The sequence below is a fragment of the Melopsittacus undulatus genome, chromosome 7, assembly GCF_012275295.1.
Source record: "Melopsittacus undulatus isolate bMelUnd1 chromosome 7, bMelUnd1.mat.Z, whole genome shotgun sequence".
Classification (NCBI taxonomy): Eukaryota; Metazoa; Chordata; class Aves; order Psittaciformes; family Psittaculidae; genus Melopsittacus; species Melopsittacus undulatus.
In genome coordinates, this window is record NC_047533.1 from 53,813,080 (window position 1) to 53,835,303 (window position 22,224).

Consider the following 22,224-nt stretch of genomic DNA (forward strand, 5'->3'; position numbering starts at 1 on the left):
TGAAGGTGACTCCCCCAACCTCCCCCCCCCCCTTTTTTGCCCTTTTTTTTTTTAATTTATTTTTAATTAATATTGTTAAAGGACAAGTGGTCAGAAACCAGTCTGAAGTAAAGGCATTTTGAGTAGCTGGGGACCCAGGCGCCATGCAAGTACGGGTGCATAGGGAGGGCGCTCTCTGGTGTACGCAGTACTGGATGCAGTACACAGAGGCTTCTCTGGGAATATGCACTAGGTTGTACTTGCATAGTAGGCTGTGAACAATCTTTGCTTGTTCTTTTGGGTTCCTTTCAGCCTTTGGGCACAGGACCAAACGTGGCAATAGCTAAAAGGTGTAGTGAAGATCACATACAAACTGGAAAACTATGAAAGGGGCTGAAAAAGCAGACCAATGTAAAACCAGTCACTGGAGAGCTGCATTCTAGTTCAACAGAATATATAGCCTAGTGTTATTTCAAGCACCTGAGTTGCATTTAAAATTAGTGGTTCTGTATGTTTTTTTTAAATTAGTATTACTATTATTGTTATAAAGAGCAGCAGGAGTGCTGAAAGCATCAAAAGGAAATCTATCTCCCTGATTACTTTTATGTTTGCCAGTTAAGTGTTTGCATACAAACCTTAAAGAATATTGCTAAATTCCAACCTCTCTTCCCTTTTTTCAGTAACAAGGTCTCTGTGCTTTGTTGCTTCCATAAAAACTGGGTTTGCATTCCACTTTTTTCAGTTTGTTGTCACTCAAAATGCTGTTTATACTTTAGCCTAGGCTGCTTTGGGCTCCTGTCTTACTTCACCTGCCTCTGTTGACTGCCTTTTCTAAGTGGCTCAATACAGAAGAGTAGCCCCCAAAATTAACATTAAAGCCAAAAGGTGTTCTTGTAAGACATGTTTGCACAATTTGAAACTTGAGATTATTTTCAAGTGCAAAAATCTAACATCCTAGGGCATACTTTTTATCTCAGGAATCAATTCTTGCTTTTGAAATGTTTAATACATTAATTTGTATTTTCCTGATGTAGGAGAGCATGTGTGAGATGTGAAAAAGATAAATTCTAGTGGTTTTGTGAGGTCAGGGTCACACTAGGAAACCTGAAAGTGAAAGAGGAAATAATGTTTTGTGGTTCTGCTTCTCACGTAACTTTGAGGAGAGCTCTAAAGACTTCTGTAAAAACGGTACAGGACATCACTTTTAACTGCAACATGGTTTCATCCTCATTGGCTGATCAGTTTTCTTGCATGATTTCTCCTAGGTTGAATCCATAGTTCTGTACATTAATTGGAGCTATGTATCCAACCCGGAAAAAAAACAAGAAAAGCTGTTGGCTGCTGAGGAATCTTAGCTGGTAATACAGGAATGCTGTAATCCTTGCATGGTAAGGAGTTAACATACCGCCTTTTTTTATAGCTTTAGGGTGCAGTTCTGCAAATGCTTTACAACATATTACTACAGTATCAAATGATACTACTTAGAGATATTTCGTGCTGTAGTTCCAATTCCTACTAATGTTTCAAACGGCACTGTTTTTCTGTAAACTGTTCATAATTAGTAAGAGTTGGCTTTTCTGCTGCAAAACTTTCAGGATGACACTTTCTAGCACATCAGCTATTTTGGTTAAGTGGGTGACTGCTGGATGTTGTGGTTTGCTGTACACCAATCTGTTAACTGTGTTAAGCTCTATTGCACTAGTTGTACTTAAAAAAAAAAAGGCAATAACGTGAGCATCTTGTAGCTTTTCTCTCCAAAGGTGCTATCTTCATGAACATTTGCACTGTTGACCGTGAATTTGGTAAAAACATGTTAAAGAAATTGTCCTATGTGATTTACTCAACATATACAAGAAACTTTCCAGGGTCAGCCTGTGTACTAACAATACTTTGTTGGATTAATTACATAACCAAACACATCTTAAAATTAAACCCCTGTTTCCATTTATGGTGCTAAAATTATCTTAAAAGTTATCAAGAGTTGATCTTCTCTTTTTGCCCATGAACATTATAGAAAGCTGTTGTGATAATAAAGCAAAATTTCTCTACATCTTAAGCCTGTTCCAAATGCTTTTTATATAATTAAGACCCTTTTCTATTTCTGCTTTATATAAAACCTGCAAAACATTTCATATTTCTAGTGCAGGAGAGTGTTAGGAGTGTATGGATTTAGACTACACATGCAAGATAAAATTTTCATACATGCTTAGGATAGCTAATCTTCTGAAACTCAGAAAATCCAAGAATTGTATAGGATCAAGGCATAGGCTAATAGTTTTGCTTGGTGTGGAGATTTTGTGGGGTTTTTTTTGTTGTGTTTTTTTGTTTTTTTGTTTTTTTTTAAGAAAACCAAAATAGTTCTCCAACTTCATCAGTTTGGAGCCTTGGAGAGAGAGAGGATGTGAAATGGAAAACACTGTATTAGGAAAACATGATTCTGCAATGTAGATCCATGATTTGCTGAAACTTCCTTAAAAATCCCCAAATTTGTGACAGAACATGACTAGATAACCATATCGAGGGAACAGAAGTGAAAAATGACATAATTACTAAGGCTGCTCACAGTAGGCCATAAAAACACATGAAAGCACCTTAAACTAGGATTATTTACACCATGAAACAGCAAAGTAATTTTCTAACTTTGTTTACAAGCAACCTTCTCTTAAGATGAAAAACAACTTTAACATGTTCTGGTGCAGAAGATACTCTTGTGCCTCCCCTCAACCCTCCATTTGCTTATGATTTAAATTGTATAGAGTGAAGAACAATGCATTTCCAAATCTTTTCCAAAGGTATCTTTGGGCAGCAGTATCTACACTTTCCGTCCATGGAGAATACAAAGCCTTTAGTTGTTCTACCTTCTAAGCCCCTTACATCTCAGTTTGCAGTTGTAAAATAATCTGCCTGTAATGCATTTTGAAGTGCTACTATAGTCAACTCTCAGTATGATGCTTTTAATTGATGGGGTCATGTGAACATGCAGAGCAGGTGCCATGTCCAGGTAGGCACTGGTGAGCAAGTGAGGTGCATGTACAAGGGTGCACCCTGGAACACTGCAGCACTCCCTGCTTTGAAGTAGTTACACCTTGAGGTTCTGGCTGCTAAACTGTTACCTTTCATATACTGGATTAAGTTCTCTTGAATCACTTGTACCTAGTACTTCAATAAATAAATGGGTTTCTCCAGGATCTATTTTATGGAAATTTTGTGACTGTGCAAAGAATATTCTAGGTCTACAGTAACTTCATTTAAAGCAGAAACAATCACACTGTCCAGATAAAAACAGGGATGGCTGGGTTTTTGTTGAGTGAAGATGGATCATCTAGTAGTGGCAGCTTATATTGTGTCTTGCTGCTTGTCTCGATGCTTGCTTTAACAGTAGGATACTTGGAAGAGCCAAAGATAGAACAAGGTCATCCATAACAGTTCTAAGCCACATTGAAATACAAGTTTTACTATTTTTTCATTACTAGATGCTTTAGACACAAATGGCTGTCTTTTCCTATTTATTTACCAAAGAAGTGCTGTCCTTACAGAAATATTGAGATAGATGCTGTATGTTTAAATGCCCTGAACAAACAAAATGTTTGCGAGCATGCGAGATGTACTTGGCTGAAAGCAGATTTTTAGCATTAGCATCTGATGTAAATAATAGAAACATGTTTGTCACTGCACTGCTCTAACTCAGAACTTTACAATAATTCCAGTGGTTTTTTGAGGAGAGATTTTTATGACAAAAGTGCCTGTGGAAATAAAAATCCAAAAGTTAAGCTTTAAGTAAAGCTTAAAAAATCACAGCCCATACTTGAAGAGAATGGATGATAACAACTGTATAGAATAACTAATCAATACTCAGAAGGGTTGAGAGGATTCAAAGACAGAGATAAATTTTGAGAAAGGAGTATTATGTTGCTTTTGAGAATTTATTGTATGTATTAAACTTCCAATGTTTCTGCTTGGGCCTTAGCTTTGTAACTAAGAAAAAATAGTTAATGGTTAACTTTAAAGGAAAATCAGTTCATTTGACCTATTGTATTTTTTAAAACACTCATTTTAATGACAGTCATTGGTGGGATTTTTTCCTTTGCTTGTTACATGGAGGATTGTTCTGGGTTTGTTCTTTTTTTTTTTTTTTTACCTGTTAAAAGTGGCCACCAAGTGCTTTGATTACTCAGTTTACAGTAAAACAATTTGAGGAATAGATTTTCCTTAAGTGCAGAATTAAATGGGGGTGGTATGTATTATACTGATAAGAAGACTGATGAGTAGTAATTTCCAAGGAAAACATTATAGTGCTAAAACTTGTATATGTAGTTATTTGGGGTATGCAGGAATATTAATAAAGTACTTGGTTATATTTTGCTGTTAATTTTATGCTTTAAAAAGAGGCTGTTCTAGTTTTAATTAGAAAAGCTGATTTTACTGTTTCAACAACTTACCATTTTTAAGTAGAAGCATCCATTTAATGATACTTCAGAGCAACCTTTACAGTTGATCGGTAAATTCACTTAAAACTATGAAAGTAGTTTCATTTTTTTTATCAAACCTAGTGTGAAATTTAATCTCTGGGCAACCCAAGACTGGCCATATGCCACTGAAACCAATCTTTCAGCTGCATATGGAGGCAAAGACACAATTTCCTCATCTAGTCCTACTTCTCAGCTAGACTGCTCTTATATAAAGAAAATAGGCAACCCAGTAATGTATTTCAGTTGTGCTGAATAGCTTAGCTTCTTCCTTTCAGACTGCAGCACTTAAACTTAGAAACTCAGATTTAAAATGTCTTTGGTTCAGATAAATTTTCACCTGTTATTTCTGTATTTTTCTAACAGATACATTTTATTGGTATCCACTATAATTAACTACAGAAAAAGCTGCATTCTGTTCTGCCAATTTAAATCTGTGATCTAGTTTTCCTTACTTTGTTTAATCCATGGCTAGTAAAATGTCCATTTTCTGTTCATGTTAAGACTGAAGAGATGTTACACCCAGTTGCCTTAATTGCTTGGAGGAAAACTGACCTTAACTATTTGAAGCTTTATGTATTTCTAAAATTGCTCTAAGTTCTGTATAATTGCAATAAAACTTTTTTAATACAGACCAGCCACTGTTTAAAGAACCACTTGTCACTATCTTTATTGAATGGTCAAATATTTAAAAACAAAGAAAGAAACACCACCCTTTTTTTAATGGGGTAAATACCACTCGTTCTTTCCCTTTTTACTTTTGGGGGTCACTTTAAAGCTGGTGTACTTGTCATTTGTGCACAATGCTTTTTTCTGTTAGTGAGGGGAATATGAAGATTGCATGATAACCTGGGCATGGAGAGATAAGAACTAAACCCCTCTTTCCTCTACAATTTAGGTTTACCTCAGGGCCCTCTCTTTCTGCTGTTCTGCATTTGTTACTTAACCTAGAGCTGGAATATTGTTCCAGGTTAGCCCCTGATTTTGAAAACAAACTTTTTTGCAGTGCCAGCTTTTGTATTTGGGAAGGGGAGGAAGTGTTTATCTGTATTTCCTTTCCTTCTACACCCCAATAAAAATAAGTGTTTGGCTAAGGTGGATTTTGAGGTGAGGCCCTATGAGGCTGTGAAGGGCAGTCACCTTTTATCTTGCTAGCTGAACATGGGTGTTTATGTTCAGTGAGATCTTTGCCCTTAGGCTTAGTCCAAGGTCAAGAGTCACTCAAAAATGAAACCCAAATGCCCTAACTAAACAAAAATACACCCCCCTGCAAGCACTAATTTTCCATTTCACCGTGCTTGACACAGCCCCCTTACGCTTAAGCCTGCTCCTGCCGTTGTGCCAGGGGTGTTGTTGCCGCCCCTGCCCGGGGCGGGTGCAAGTTACCCGCACCTCCCGCCGCTCTTCCCCCGCTCACCTTGAGGAGCCGCCGCTATCTAACGGGCGCGGCGGGAGCGGAGCCCGGCCCCAGGGCGGACCGTTACCCGCCCACAGCCCCGGCGGGGACGGGGTCAGGGCGCTGACTGGCCGCGCCGCCCGCCCCCGCCATCTTAGGCCGCTGAGCAGCGGGAGGGGGCGGTGGGCCCGCGGCGGGGTGCCTCTCCGCCCGAGGGGATGGCGGCGGCGGGCATGGCGGCTTGGACGTGGCTCCTGCGGGCCCCCACCGCCACCGAGCTGCTGCTGGCGGCCCTGTGCTGGCTGAGCTGCTACTGGCTGCTGCGGCGGCCCCGGGCGCCACCGGGACTGCCGCCGGGCCCGGAGCCCTGGCCGCTGGTGGGTAACTTCGGCTTCGCACTGCTGCCGCCGCCGCTGCTGCGGAGGTGGGCAGTGGAGGTGAGGGGCGGTAGCCGGGGCTGCCCCGCCTTCTCCCCCCACGTCTTCCTCACCGGCCTCACCAAGCTGTACGGCGGCGTCTTCCGGCTGTTCGTGGGCAGCCGGCCCTTCATCGTCCTCAACACCTTCGAGGCGGTGCGGGAGGCGCTGGTGCAGAAGGCGGAGGTGTTCAGCGACCGGCCCTCCGTCCCCATTGTCCTCATCATCACCCGCAAGAAGGGTAAGCGGGAGCCGGCGTGCTGCTGGTGGGGGCTGGCCGGGGAGGGTTGATGGACTGCCAGGGCCGTACTTGTCAAGAGCCCGGAGCGGAACCTGTTCGGTTTTGCGACTTCTCTACTTTTCGCTAATGATGCATGTGCCTTGCTTGCTGGTGACAGCCTGCAGGGAGAAACGCGCCCTCCGTGCCTTTAGGTGAACGTCCAGCATCCGTGCGAGCTTCGCCGCGCTGCGCTGTGGTGAGCGCCGCGGGCGACAGCGCGACACTGAAACGCCAAACCCCTTTACCTCTGGTTGCTGTGGAGGGGATGGCGTTTGTGCTGGCACTCGGGGGAGCTGGTCTGTCACCTTGGGGATTTCTGATTGTCGCTGTGTCAGCAGGAGACATTTCGAATGCTTTGGCAGCGGTATGAAACTGTGCGGTTCCCCAGTGCTTGCCGAGGTAACGGTGGCTAAGATTGGGCTTCTCGGAGTCCTGTGGCTGTGCAGTCTGCACTGCCTGCATGCAGGCTACCGAGATGTTTGCAGGTGTGTTATTCTGCTTGCCAAAACTTACTGAGCGTGTTTGTTTTGTTGGGTTTTTTTTAATAGGTCAAAGGAGAGTTCACTAGGTTTCGCAAAACAGGGGCATGAGGAGTTCAAGCACATGATGGCAAATTCAGGGTTAGCGCTTCTGCATGTTTGGCTTTTAGGGTCATCACAGAGTCTCAGTGTTTGTGGAAAACTGCCTTCTATTGTCCGTTTAGGAGATAGAGAGCCCAGGAGGCTTGTTAATGTGCTGCACTATGTTGTGAAACTTGTTTACCTTTGCTTCTCAAGGCCTGATGAACCTATTGGTTAAGTGCCTGAAACTTTTATCTTCTATTTTTTACTGTACCAGCATTACCCAAGTAAGGATAAAAGGAAAGGGAGGGACCTAGATCATGTGTATTAAGCGCAGTCAGGCACCATTGCTGTAATTGGCTTAAAGGATAAAAAAAATTATTAATGGTATTGGTTTAATTATATTGGTCGGGGACATCTTACTGGCATGTTGTAATAGTGTGTGAATATTTTTAGGTGCAGTGCATTCAGCAAAGACTGGGAGGAAACTTAAACTTGGGGTTCAGACTTTAAAAGGGTAGATTTAGGTTAGATGTAAGGAAGAAATTCTTTACTGTGAAGGTGATGAGACCCTGGCACAGATTGCCCAGAGAATCTGTGGCTGCCCCATCCCTGGCAGTGTTCAGAGCCAGGCTGGATGGGGCATGGAGCAGCTTGGTCTAGTGGAAGGTGTTTCTGCCTGTGACAGAGGGGTTGGAACTGGGTGAGCTTAAGGTCCCCTCCAACCCAAACCACTCTTTGATTTGATGAGCAGTTAGATGTTAGATCACTTTTAGCAGTGCTGTAAAATTGCATGTTGAGGCTTGTGGTGTATTTCTTTCTTCTGGAAAGCTGTGAATTTTGTGTGTTTCTTGTTTTGTGCAAACAGGTCTCAGGCTTTTCTGAGCATGGTGACACAAGAGGAGACAGGGCATTGAGCAGTTTCTGCAGTTGGTGGATGCTCCAGGGGAGCTGAAAGTGTCAGTAGCCTGTTGTCTGGAGCGTTCTGCAGCCAAGTGCTGGGACTGTACCTGTCTGTGTTGCACTGTGTGGTGGCAGGGACATTACATTGCCTTACATTTAGTTGTATCTGGGAGGTCACCATAGGAACAAGGACTGTTACATTGCCCAGTTGTCTATAAAACCTACTGAGCTGTTAGGTATTGCTTATGTTAGCTGGTGCAACCAGATGAATTGCTGCAGGTGTGACTACTGTAGAATTAACCACAAATTCCCTTTGCATATTCTGACTACACAAAGGGACAGGTCAGTGAATATGGGCAGTGTGGGCCTGCCTGGCCGCTGTGCAAGGAGGTTCTCTAAAAGCCACTGGAAGTCACAGCTGTTCTCAGTAGCCTGGCTTGGATTTAATGGTAGCATGTAGGAGAGGACCGAACCTCTGCAGTGCTGCATTTGTACTACTGGGAAGACAGTTGCTACAGAACCAGTGGGGTAAGAGGTGAGCAATAGGTTTTCTGAAACTTTGTGTTTTCCTTTTTCTGTGGTATAGGTACAATATACCTCAGTTTTCACATGATGTCCATAAGAACTATGTGCTAGCGAGTCTTTCTTCTTGTGTGTCGTTCATTGTGGATAAGGTGGATTGGTTACAGCACTCAAACTGGAGGCCTCATGTTTGGTCTGTGAACCTCCTGTGCTTAGTTTCATGAGTCCATGGGTGAGACTTTGCTATAGATCAGAGCAGTGACAGTTGTGTTTGTACTAGGAAAAAAAGCCAGAGAAGTGGAATGATTGTGTAACTTTAGATCTGCCCCTCACAACTTGGCTACTACATTGCTGGGATTCAGAAAGTGTCCATTCTGGATTCCCGCATCTTCATTCTGTAAACAAACTGCCTGGTGTAAACTTAGGGGGCTGTTTTCTTCTAAGCTACATTTTCTGTTGTAGTTTTGTCTTTACCCTGAGCTGACATGCTAGGTATGTTACAGAAGAAAGAAGAGCTTATCTCAGCTGTGTGTGGCTGTGTTGTGTGCAAGATGCAGATAAAAAATTGTGCCCATGGGAGAGCAAGTAGGAGTATCAGAAATGGCAAATACTGTATTTCAACAACTGACTAGCTGTCTTAGCTGGATGGAAAGTGCCGTGAAAGCTTTGAGGACGAGGTAGAAGTCAGTTATTAATTGAAGGATTCTGCACATATGCCTGCAGAATTACTACACGGGGAGAAGTAGTTTTTTTGTATTTTTGTTTTAGTAAAGCATTTTTCTATTCTTTATCTGTGAGCGGTGGCAAAGACTCAATTGTAGAGTGGATGGTGGTTGAGTGTTTGTCTGCCTTTATAGTCCTGCCCTCTGTACATCCAGATGTGGACATCAGACAACACAGAAGTTAAATGTTATTAAATGTCATGAATTCTGTGTTTGTAAATGTTTCCAGTATTGCAGCAGCACTAAAGCTAGCAGAAAGAAATTTAGGGGGAGGAAAAGAGGGGAAATAAAACAAATCTTCTATTTTTCTGTGTGTATGTTGCTCTTTTGGTTGTACTGACAGTTTTCATTACCAGTTCATAGAATTAGCCCTGTGTAATAAGCAGGAAATCCTGGTTGTTCTGAGTTCACGGTGCTTCAGAATGTATTATTGTATTCTTTTCAGGTTGGGTTTTTGTTGTTGTTGTGTTAGGGTTTTTTATATATTTTTTGTTGATGTTGTTGTTTTTTTTTTTAAAGAATACAGTTGCCTGTGTTGGGCATGTTGACTTTTCAGAGGTTTTCTTCAAAAACAGTGAACTACCGTTTCATTACTACTGCATGGCAGTGATCCAGTTAGCAGTTGTCTTTCTTACCTCATCTTTTGTTATTCTAACTTTATGCTCTTCTTTCTCCTTAATGTGTCTCTTGTTTATTCTTTCCTAGTTTGCAAATCAGTTATTAGTATTCTGCAATCTGGGGGTTCGGGGATTCTGGGCTTCAGAAGACATCATGCCATGCAGTCATGCCTCGTGCGGGACTGCTGGAGAGCCTGTTTGCGGGGAGGTTTGTTGTTGTCAGCCTTCCCAGGTGGCTGCGTCTTCTTTACATTCAAGACAACAGGATCCCCTGTTTTGATTCTAAAACTAGTTTTCCTAATGACAGAAAGGGGAAGAGATTGTGGATGTATAGTCTGTTCTGTAGATACTTGTTGTGGGATAGAAATAGTGATAATGTTGTTTCAATAAATCCTCAATTTCCCCACCCCAGCCACAAACTCTGAAAACCCAAGTTGAATTCAACCCTAAATAACCCTGTTTTTTCACCTACCTTACTCTCAAGTAAGTAGTCCTCAGACACCAGTGCTATCATGAAACATCACTTGAGAAAGGGAATCTAAAAGGATTTTAGTTCTGTTTTTTGAAGTGCCAGGGAGTAGACATTTCAGTAGGTTTCCAAAAGATTGTCTTCAGCAGAGAAGATTAAGTTCAGCTGATTCTCAGCTTATTCTGACTCATAATGTTCTGCTTATTTTGTTTAGGACTTTTGAACCTAGGTCATGTGTTTATATTCTTCGGTCTGTTGTTATTGCTATGAGTAGTTAATGTAATCAGGAAAGCTGGCTGGAAAGTTTACCAGATTTATGTTATGATGAACTATTTATACTTTAGGGATTGCAGACCTTTGTGAGTATGGTCATCTCATTTACATATCTATAGATTTATGTTGCTAGTCATAGATATCTTATTTGTTTATTCTGCTTTTTGCATTAGGGGCTATGAACATTAAGTTGTAATAGAAATGTAGGTGATGTTAAGTATTGAAAAACATGGTTCATCTTTCTGTTGCTAATTTCTTGTGGCCATTTCTCTTTCTTTTGAATTTAACAGTAAGATTTGCAGTTGACAGAAGAATTGATGTTGCTTTTATAAAGTAACTTTTTATTTCAAAAAAAAAACATACATGGCACCGCTTTACCAGAAGAATAAGATCAGAACTACCCGGTAGTCTGATGACTAAACTTCCTCAGGTTAATCATGAAGCCTGGGAACAGCACTGATAGAACTGACGTTTTTAATTGTTGCTAAGTAATGTTGTCTGAGCAAGGGCTTTCTGAGTCTAATGCTCTGCCAGGGAGGAGGGGAAGCCAGGAGGAAACAGAGACAGGACACCTGACCCAAACTAACTAAAGAGGTATTCCATACCACAGCACATCATGCCCAGTATATAAACTGGGAGCAGTTAACCCAGAAGGGCTAGATTGCTGCTCGGGTCAGGCTGGGTATCGGTCTGCGGGTGGTGAGCTGTTGTATTCTCTTCCCTTGTTATTTCCCTTATCATTATTATTATTGGTGGTAGCAGCAGTGATTTGTGTTATACCTTAGTTACTGGACTGTTCTTAGCTCAACCAGTGGGAGTTAAATTCTTTTAATTCTCCTCCCCATCGCCCTGGGAGCCGGGGGAGGAAGAGAGGGGAGGGGAGTGAGAGAGCAGCTGCGCGGTTGTGAGTTACCGGCTGAGCTTAAACCACAACTTGTTAGAAATAACAAGTTGTGTATTTTGTTATGCTGTGGTATCTTTGGTGTTGTCTGTTAATTCAACGAAAGAAAAGTGTTTATACTTGAAGCTAAGAGATTTAACTTTAATGGGGTTTCATAATAACACAATCATGCAGAACAGGTGCCTAGAGGCATCAAAAGTGTCAAGATGCAAATCAAGCAGGTTTTTGCCAAGTGGCTGTAAACCTGTCTTCATCTTCCTATGTTGTCTGCAGCATGTATATCCTGTATTTTGTTTATCACAAAATCACAGAATGGTTGGATTGGAAGGGACCTTAAAGATCATTCAGTTCTAACCTCTCTGCCATGGGCAGGGACACCTTCCATTAGATCAGGTTGCTCAAAGCCTCACCCAACCTGCTCTTGAACATTTGAACACATTGTAAGCTAAAGAAAAACCTTGCTTGTAATTGAAATAGGTACATAGGCAAAAAGTATTGAGAATTTTGCATAACGTGAAGGGGAAATTAAATGGAAACCAGTTTCTATTTCAGTATCATCTGCCTTGCTGAAGGAATTTGTGTTTCAGGACATTGAGGGGAAAAGGCTGTAGCTAGCATATGTCCCAGAGTGCCAGTTCCTACAAAATTGGCATAATTTGTAATAATGATGTAATAAATTGTGATAAATTTGTAATAAAGCATTTACAGTGGCTTTTCACTGTGTCTTGCAAAGACTAGTAAAAATATTGATGTAACTGTTACATTAATTTCATTTGTTGGGAAAAAGAGAGGCAGGATTTCCCAGAGTCATTATAAAGAACCTTGTGGTCTTCCTTTAGCTCCCAGCTTGGGATAGATTTTCTGTGTATTGCTTCCCTCTGTTCTGGCGCTTGGGTTGCAGGCTTGTCTAACTAATTCTTGGAAATAGAACATTTTGGTTTTAGACTCTCCCTTTGTCTTCCAGGTATTATTTTTGCACCTTACGGCCCTGTCTGGAAGCAACAGAGGAAATTCTCTCTTTCAACACTGCGTCATTTTGGAGTAGGAAGACTCAGCTTAGAGCCAAAAATCATTGAGGAGCTGAAGTTTATAAAGGAAGAAATGCTGAAGCATGGAAAGGATTCATTTAATCCCTTTCCAATAATTCGTAATGCAGTATCCAATGTTATCTGTTCCATGGCCTTTGGCAGGCGTTTTAACTATGAAGATACTGAGTTCAAGACAATGCTAAAGAACATGGCCCGTGCCCTAGAGCTAAGCGTGAACCGTTATATGATCTTGGTCAATATCTGCCCTTGGCTATACTATCTTCCATTTGGGCCTTTCTGGGAACTTAGGAAAACAGAATTAGATATTACTGCTTTTCTAAAGAAAATAATTGCACAGCACAGGGATACACTGGATGCAGCAAATCCCAGGGACTTCATTGATATGTACTTCATCCATGCAGAAGAAGAAAAAAACAAGGAGAGCAGTTTTAATGAAGACTACCTGTTTTTTATCATTGGTGACCTCTTCATTGCAGGCACAGACACTACTTCCAACACATTACTGTGGTGCCTGCTCTACATGTCTCTCTACCCAGAAGTACAAGGTAAGACTTAGTGTTCTGGGTGTTTTATTCCAAACTGTAAAGCTCTAGGTGGATGTTCAGAAACAGAAGCAAACAGCAGCAGTAGAGAAGTCATTTGGAGTGCAAATAGTGTATGTGTAATGTGAAAGGTTGGTATGTAGTCAGACATCTTCTATCCTGCTCTGCTATGATCATCTCTAGCGTAGTGCTATTTATTAACTAACCAGATGGCACTATAGTCTATTAATTGCTTCTGGTCTGGGACAATTTTTCACAAGCAATTCCAGGGAGCCTTAGCATATTTCAAAAGCTTTGTCAGTTGTGGCATTCCAGGCCTATAATAGTGATATATGAGAGATATATAGTGGTTAAAGTCTGCTTTTATGCCTCTGTGATCAGGGAGGTTCTTGAGCTTAGTGACAGAGTCTGGAGAAGTGAAACACGACCCACTGTAAAGGAAGATCAGATTAGAGACAGCTTAAGTAAATTGGACTAACACAAGTCCATGGCGACAGCTGGTCAATGTCATTGCAAGGTCTCTCCCATCAGTCTTGAACAGTCTTGGCATTTGGGTAGGATGCTCTTGACAGCAGGGGAAGACACATGGAGCAGGTGACCCCAGAGGAGAAGCAGAGGCATCTGTGCTTGTTCAGTGTTAAGGAAAGATGACTGAGGGAGACCTTATGCTGCCTACAGCTACCTGATTGGAAGATGCTAGGAGATGGTGGCAGTCTTCTCTGAAGTGTGAAGGGAAGAGAAGCAGCAGAAACAGTCTAGAATAAGGAAATTTTTATCAGATACTTGGAAAAAAAACCCAACTCTGCCCTGTGAAGAGGGCCAGAAGTAGAACAGGTTGCCCTGATGCTTAACAGAATCCCCAGCTTTGGAAGTGTTGAAAACTCACTGGGGTATGGCCCTGGGTAGTCTGATCTACCCCTCAGAGTCAAATCTAATTTGGAAGATGACTGTTTTGAGTATTAGTTTAGATCAGATGACTTCCAGAGGTTCCTTGCAAAACAGATATTTGATGGCAATGATCTGGTTACTGATTGTAACAGAGTTCTAGAAATTAACTTTAAATTTTTGTGGATATAAAAAAAATAACAGTGGTATTGGAGATGTTGCAGTATTAAAATAGTAGTTGCTAGCGTTGTGTTTGGGACTTCTTAGGATAAATTTCCATTGCCAAAGACTTACAATTCATTTTGGTTAAATATTTTACTATATTGAGTCTTGTTACAGTACATGTGGTTGCAATGCCAGTGTTGTGGGACTTTTTAGTACTGTTTAGCAAATTTAGATGGTTGAATTTAAGAAAAATAAAGCAATTTGATTTATTAATGTATTATCAGCTTTTCCTGAAGTGCTACATAGCAACTGATTTCCACTAGAAAGATTGATGGGTATATGCTGACTAGAAACCTTGAGCAGATTCTACTTAGGCAATTCTACCTCAGTTTATAGTAGTTAAACATTTCCCCAAGAGACCACCGCTTTACCCAGGCTTGTTGCTAACCTGGAGTGGAGAAGGGTAATCCTCAAGTTATCCAACAACACTATAAACCTGGAATACTTCTATCAAGTATTTCACATTTTGAGGTTTCACATGCTGTGGCTGCTTTGCAAATAGGTAAACAAGTATCTATTTGCTTATCTGTCTGGAATAATCTCTTTAAGTAGGTCAAGATCATCATTTATTGCACAAAGCCAACCAAATTGTTAGCAAAGGTTGCAAAATAGGGCATCGGTTTAGTATGCGGGAGAGTCCGCTGGGGACAAATGTAAAATTAAGTTTTATTGCGTAGGCTTATTCTTCTGTTTTTAATGGTTGTGTATTATCACTGCTTGACTTGATATGCAGATGCATGGATTAGATATATTCTGAATGACGCAAATGAGATCAGAAGAGTTTGGGGCTGGGAGGGTTTAACTCCTGTCTCTACTGCCTGGTACTGTACATGTATGTATTCGTCAGCTTTTGCTCTTGTGCTGATCTCTAAGTTTTATCGCTTCTCTCTAATTTCACTTTTCCTTACGCTGTGGCTATTGTTGAGCAACATAAAAATAGGCTCAGTGGTCCAGATAATATTACTTAGCTATGTAATGTGATTCTCTTACATCTAGTATCCCATTCTGTATGTATCCTGATTGCTTGGAGGTCATGTATGGGCCTCTTTTTCTATTTTTTCTTTTATCCTGTAAAGGAAATACCTGAATTGCATAGCTCTTAGCATAGCAAATGTTGCAGACATGGAAGGGCAAATGAAGGGCTATCAGGTGAAAAAATGGAAAGGATATATTTGTCTGTGGAAGCCAGTTTTTCTTTTTACATGGAAAAGGGGAGGGGTATGTGTGCACATGGGTGCATATAGGGAGGCAGTGGGGAGCATTTGGTTTGGTCTGTTCTCTGACTTCGTTTTGGTCTGTGACTTCTGAAGATCAATGTGGTTTTTAAATACCTTAAAGGCAGTGGAGCATTTCAATTAACACACTGTTAGCAGAGAACTCTCGAAGTCTACGTTTCTGCAGTTGGTAATGTGAGCAGCGGTTTGACTGCTTTCTTTATAGTTCCACCTATCTTTAGAAACTCCAAAGAAATATTGTTCAGGATAAAATGCTGGTGTGACATTTGGGGTGAGACAGTCTCCTTTATTTTTATTTTATTTTTTTAACATTGAAAACTTTACTCGTTTAATTTACTGTGGCCATGCGTACTTGAAGACAGGGCCATAATGTGGCCTTTTAAAAAGTAGTGAAATCTCACAGAGAAGGTCCTCAAGAGCCACCCCACTGGCAAGGTACTTTTTTCACTCTGTTCCTGTATGAAGACCTGTTTTCTTAGCAAACCCAGCAGGTGGCAGCAACTGTTCATTGAACACAGTTTGTACACTGCAGAATCATATACTAGTTTGGGTTGGAAGGGACCTTCAAAGATCATCTAGTCCAACCCCCCTGCAATGAGCAGGGACATCTTCAACTAGATCAGGTTGCCCAAAACCACATGCAGCCTGGACTTGACAGTGTTTCTGAATGTTTCTCTGAAACAGACTCTTCTTTTTTTTTTTTGCGTTGAGCTTTTATTTAATCTTGAATCGCTGCTAAGGAGAGAAAATAGCAAAAAAAAACCTCAAGAGTATCAGCAGTCTGGATCTTGGAAAAGGCAAACAGGACAATCACAAAATACTCATGATATCAAGGGTGAAAAATGAAAACTTTTGACTAAAGGTTAAGTTTGAGGTCTCCTCTTTCAAAATTGTCTTGCTGTGTAACCAGATTCCAAGTTACCTGGAAGAAAAGGCGCATCATCCTGTATATGGGTGAAGCAAATGTTGCATCTTGGAAACTTCTGTGAAGAAAATTACGTGTATGCTGAGCCTTGGGTGAGATGAAAGGGGCAAACACATCTTCTGACACTTTGTGCCTCACATGAAGGAGAGGGGATTGAAGCTCATTAACTTCTGTTTCTTCTACAGAAGGGCTGTGTGGGGGAAAGGGCATCAGCTGCTGCACTTTGGGGGAACTGGGTAATGGCTGTTCTGTGTGTTTAGAGTTTCGGTTCTGTGAATAGAAAGTAGGAAACAGCAAGAACAAGTCAAATGTTAGTGTAAGCTTCAATGCTTGCAGTAACAGCATCAGAATTCCTGCTTCAGAACGAAGTATCTAAAGCAGTTGCAAGGAAAACTTTCCCATCTCTATACCCCCTTTCCGGGTTCTAAGAACTGGATCTCCCCAGGGACAACCCAGGCATGCACTGCATGCAGTCTGGTTTTGTTTATTTTTTCAATGCAGGCTACAAGCTCGATGTTTTCACCTTTCAAAGTACTGTGTAGTTGAACTAAGGTTATTAATACCTTTGGAACTAGAACAGAACTTCTCCTGTACTTTTCCAATACAGAGATGCTAGCAATGTCTGTCATCTCAGTGGCTTTACTCTTGACAGTTGTCAAGATTGTTCTTGGTTGTTTTGTTTTTTGCTGACTCTATTCCTAAGGCTTATGTCAGTGTAGTTATTTCAGCCAGGGATCATGTGTCTTGTAGTCATAGGTAAATGAAATTGAGATGATGTCTTCTCACATGTTGTGTGTATTTGTTATACTTTTTTTTATTTTCTCACTCCCTTTGAATAGAGAAGGTTCATGCAGAAATTGAAGCAGTTCTAGGACGTGACAAAGTTCCCTCTCTTACCCACAAGGCTCAAATGCCCTTCACAGAGGCAACCATTATGGAAGTGCAGAGGATGACTGCGGTTGTTCCCCTTTCTATTCCTCGAATGGCCTCAGAAACTGCTGGTAAGCGTTTCTAGAGACTTATTAATGCCATGTTTCTTTGGTGGTCTTTGGTCTGATGGACCTCTACTGAGAATTTACAAAGACCTCGTTTATGTATTAGACATGTAACCCATGTATGTAAAATGCCATTTATAGAGCTTAGGTGGGCTTGAGATACTCCTCTATTTTAGCAGCATGTCTGATCTAACATCCAGAAGCATTCTAATTTAGAGCAATTTCTTTTCTGGGGGTCAGCTTGTGTTGGTTGTTGTGCTTAGTGGTCGTTGGCATCTGAGACTTTACTTCTGGGCCTGAAACAGCAGAGTTGGTTTTGGCCATCTGATGCATCAAGGTCTGAAAATGTCAATTCGAAGCAGCTGATTTGCTAAAGCTTGAAATGATTATACCATTGAGCTCCACATCTACAGGAAACAATAATAAATACCCTTTACCAAGTCATCTTGTTGGCAATATGTTTTCATTAAATGACTCAGGCTTAAGCGAGTGAGAGGTAGCAACACTTGGCTTTCAAACCCAGTACTGCATTGATCTGCTTTTAAAATGTTTTGGCTTGCAGGACAGTGAGGTGCAACAAGCTGAAATGAGATGAGTCACTTCAAAACACTTTTGCAATAAGAGTTCAAAACCCATTCTTCTTTATTTCTGCCTTTACTGTGGTGGGGTTCTGTGACAGCACAGGAACAGGAGGAAGCTGCTTCACAGTACTTTGATGCAGCAGCTAATTTCTAATGATCACTGCTGCCTCTTCCCCACACCTTTTCCCCACAGGGAGGTGCTCGTGTTAACAAAATGTCTGTCCAGCTGCTCTGACCTGCATGATTTTGACTCAAGCAGGCTAGCATAGATCAACTTTGCTTCAAGCTCCTGCTACATCTGCAGCCCACAGTTAGGGATCAGTATTGGTTTCTGTGACACCTTAAAGTCATCTATTTGGTAGTATAAGTCTCCCATGTTTACTTCTAGCATCTTGTCAGATCCTCTGTCTCTGTGCTTTTGTTTAAAGTGCTGCAGGGATATACTATTCCTAAGGGCAGTGTGATCGTGCCCAACTTGTGGTCAGTACACAGAGATCCTAACATTTGGGAGAAACCAGATGAATTTCAACCATCAAGATTTCTGGATGAAAATGGCCAACTAATTAAGAAAGAGACTTTCATTCCTTTTGGAATGGGTAAGATATCCACATCCAGTCAGTAGTTGTTTGGGGAGGTGGTGGTGTTTCAAGTGTAGGGCCTTGGAGGCGTGAGATATAGAAGTTGTGCATAGGATCAGTTGCAGAACTTGTTTTACTATTACAGTTAGTGGCTTGCAGGATGGGTTGGGTTCCTCAAGTCTCCAGTTGCCAGGCAGAAATGAGAAATTATGAATTCTCTCTTGATAATACTTTTGCTGCTAATATGAAGCAGTACAGCCGAGCAAGGCTTATATTCAAATATGGGAGACCAAAGCTTCAGACTTCACAGCTTGATAGTTGCTTGCGCTTTTTTGTGTTTAGACTATGCTAGCATAGGAATTGCATGCATGTTAACAAATGGGTCAACAGTATAAGACCAGTAATATGTCTCTTCTAACTGTTCTTTAGGTAAACGTGTGTGCATGGGAGAGCAGTTGGCAAAAATGGAGCTGTTCTTAATTTTTGCAAGTCTAATGCAAAGCTTTACATTTTTGTACCCTGAAAATGCTGCAAAGCCATCTATGGATGGAAGGTTTGGTCTAACTTTAGCTCCATGCCCATTCAACATAATAGCTTTGAAGAGATGATACATCAGAAAAGATGACACAAAGAAATACTGCACTTTTAAAATCCAGCTTTGTTTCCAGTGTTTTGTTACTTTCTTCCCAGAAAAACACCAATTGCATAGGCTTTCATAGTCAATAAGAATGATCCATTTGCACTTCTGGAAAGAGAACATTTTTTTGGCTGCTGTTGCATTCCACAAACAAACAACGGCATCATTTGCAATTTGATATTAAAACTAGCTGGGCTTAACCCCTCTGTCTATAAGCTCTTACTGTCAGTTTCTCAAATGTTAATTATGGGAGAATGGTCCAAAACACGTGTTGATGTTTTAGCAAATAGCAATTTTTATTTTTGTAAAAACAGTACGTAAACATTTCTTTTACCAAATGAGTGAAGGACATCATCGGATACCAAAAGGATTAACAAGTGAGAGGGTATTAGCATTTTCTGTGTAAAGAAACATTGTAACTGAGCTTAATTAATAGCAGATTGTTTTTGGAAATTACTAAATGACAGTTCTTCTAACTTTGGAGGTTACTTCTTGCAAGTAACTCACAGATTTAGATTGGATCTAATCAGTGTGGATTCCTGGTTCCAAACATTCTTGGCTATCAGTGCTCACTGTAAACAAGCAAGTACCAACTCTGAAAACTCAGGCTTGGAGGCCTAATGAATCCTTGAATATACCGTGTTCTTAACTTGAAAGCAGCGTGCAGCATCTGGATGCAGATGTTCTCTCTCAGAATATAAATGAGAGCAGATTTCTCTAACAAGAAACAGCAGAAGTCTGTACTCTCTGGTGCCAAGCAGGTATTCCAGACATCTGTGCTGCCACTTCATATTTGTGGTTTTCCCCACATCAGCAGTAGTTGCAGGGTGGATGAGACCAATGCTTGCTCATTGGGGAAAACTCTGTGTGAATAATCCTGACACTGGGGCTTGCACTTGGTTGTTTCCACTTACAGGCAGTGTGGACAGTGCTGTCACAACCTGTTTGGCTTTGGGAACTGGAGTTTTACTTCAAATATGGCATAAATATGGCACTGCACATGTGAGTCTTGCACTTTTAGGCATGGAACAGGAGGAATCTGACAAACTTGACATTTGAGTATAAAGATTTTATCTTTCGTATGGAGTAGAAATATCTGTAGTTCATACAGTATTATTGTATCAGCACCTTACTCTTTTCACATGCAAAATTCTAGTTCTGTTCACCACTGTCAAACCGATTATCAAGGAAACCTATTGTTAGGTGTTTCACAAGGGGGCACTCAGTCTTTTATTTGAAAGGTCTTACAAACATTGAAAGCAATCTTTTGAGGGACATGTGACAAATAACCTTTAAATAATTGTTCTTAATCATCTTTAAGTCACTTTATATGCACCTTTTGATCTAGCAGTACTTCATATGACATGAAGTAAGTACGTAAGTATTCTTTTAAGGAGATAACATATTTTTTCCAACCCTCATTGAAGATCTAGAAAATATCTTCAGTCCTCCTAATGTCAAGTTTACAAGACTGGAATGTAAAGTGGAATTGGGAATTGCATAGCAGAAATAAAGCCTAAATTGTAAAGGAAGAATCGACTCTTCAGCTTTAAATTAACCTCTGGTTTTGTCACTTTTTAACTTGGAAGTTTTAAAAGCCATCTAGTGCCTAGCAAAAAACTGTGATGTAGTTATTTTGGATTTAAATTAAGGTTTTCTCTTATGTGTTTTGAATAACGTAGTGTCTTAATTTCTGAATAATGTGTTTGGTTGATTGGGTACCCCACTATTTGTGTGACAACTTCCAGTTCATATATAGGCTAACTTCTGACTTTAGAGGTTAGCCCTTGCTCATGTTAAAACCTTTTCTTTGGGGTTTTCAAAAATGTCATATGTAGCATGGTAAAAGTTGAGGTTTGTGCCAATGCTAGTAAACTTGCACTAAGCACTGACAATATTGGAGTAAGAAGCACTTACTTCTTTAACTTTCTATTTTTCAATGAATAAATAGATTTTGTACAGTTGGGATTTTTGTCTGGAACTCCTTGAAATGGTGTATGCTTAATTGCAAAGCTAAAGTAAGTGCTAATAATATTTATCTTTCTGTTGAAATGCCTCTTTCAGCAACATGATGATGTGTGCAACTGATTGCTTATGTAAATACGTGTCCTTTAAATCAATGAAGATGCATCTGAAAAGCACTTTAGTTTTTTTTTTTTTACAAATTCCAAAGAAGGCACAATGCCCATGATCCCCTAGGTGTGGAACTGTACATGACTGTGCTCGTTTTGCCTGCTGGATTTCGTTTATAATGTTACCTTTGAAAACTATCCTCTCAAAATTAATCCTTCTACAAGTAGCACTTTGAGACTGTGGGTACCTATCATCAAAATGCTGCACAGTGCCATGAGCTCAAACTACCGATGTGAAGGAGCAACCGTGTCGATGTCTGCCAGAATGCAGGATGCTGTTGGGAGTGACAATAAATACCAGCCTTTCATGCCTTCCAGATGCACTGAAACTTTCACAGGATGCCATGAGAGTAGCTAAACAACAGCATAAAAGCAGTGAAATGTTTGTTGTTGTAAAAGTGTGTTACCATCTTTGGTAAGCTGTAAGTAAATGTGGTAGCAGATCTGGGTTGTGTTTGTAAATGTATCCTTCCCCTCCCTTTTTTTGGCAGAGGAAGCATCTCAAATGCCTTGTTGAAAAAAATGTATGTTTATATAAGTGAATGGCTATTTCTGAATGCTGAAAATGTCTTTATTTCTAAAAGTGACTTCAGACTTTGCTTCAGTGTAATTTTATTTTTAATAAAGTAATTTCCAAATAAGTTGTTTTAATGAATTCTGCTTGTTGTTTGAGCTTGTGCTGTTTGGTATTTTGCATCTTACAAAGAAAGCTTTTGAGTAAGAGGATGTTATAAAATGTTTTGGATGAGCAGTGGAGAAGGTGGGGAATAAAGTGGAACTGGGATAATACAATGCCAGGCATGTTATATTCAAATGCTAGAAAGAGTATGTTTAAAAAACTACTCAGAATAAAAGGAGAGGGGAGAGTAGAGGTGAGGAAGATAGAAGGGCAAATGAGCTGTCACCAGGAGGAGATGCACAGTCTGAGGAACGATG

The 22,224-nt window shown here is 40.6% G+C and overlaps 1 protein-coding gene across 1 annotated transcript; it reads left to right on the forward strand.

Annotated features, from left to right (window-relative positions):
* The first annotated feature begins 6,074 nt into the window (after positions 1 to 6,074).
* Positions 6,075 to 21,842, forward strand: CYP2U1 (cytochrome P450 family 2 subfamily U member 1). The gene is made up of 5 exons (XM_005148694.3): positions 6,075 to 6,498; positions 12,469 to 13,098; positions 17,205 to 17,366; positions 18,370 to 18,537; positions 18,949 to 21,842. The coding sequence occupies exons 1-5, from the start codon at positions 6,075 to 6,077 to the stop codon at positions 19,125 to 19,127; spliced, it is 1,563 nt and encodes a 520-aa protein (XP_005148751.2). The 3' UTR covers positions 19,128 to 21,842.
* The last annotated feature ends 382 nt before the right edge of the window (positions 21,843 to 22,224 follow it).

What these genes read in the sequence shown, in the direction of transcription:
- CYP2U1 (XM_005148694.3), top strand. Translation starts at nt 6,075, where the DNA reads ATGGCGGCTTGGACGTGGCTCCTGCGGGCCCCCACCGCCACCGAGCTG. An exon ending in CATCATCACCCGCAAGAAGG is followed by an intron (nt 6,499 to 12,468) that starts GTAAGCGGGAGC and finishes TTTGTCTTCCAG; the next exon opens with GTATTATTTTTGCACCTTAC. An exon ending in TTTCATTCCTTTTGGAATGG is followed by an intron (nt 18,538 to 18,948) that starts GTAAGATATCCA and finishes ACTGTTCTTTAG; the next exon opens with GTAAACGTGTGTGCATGGGA.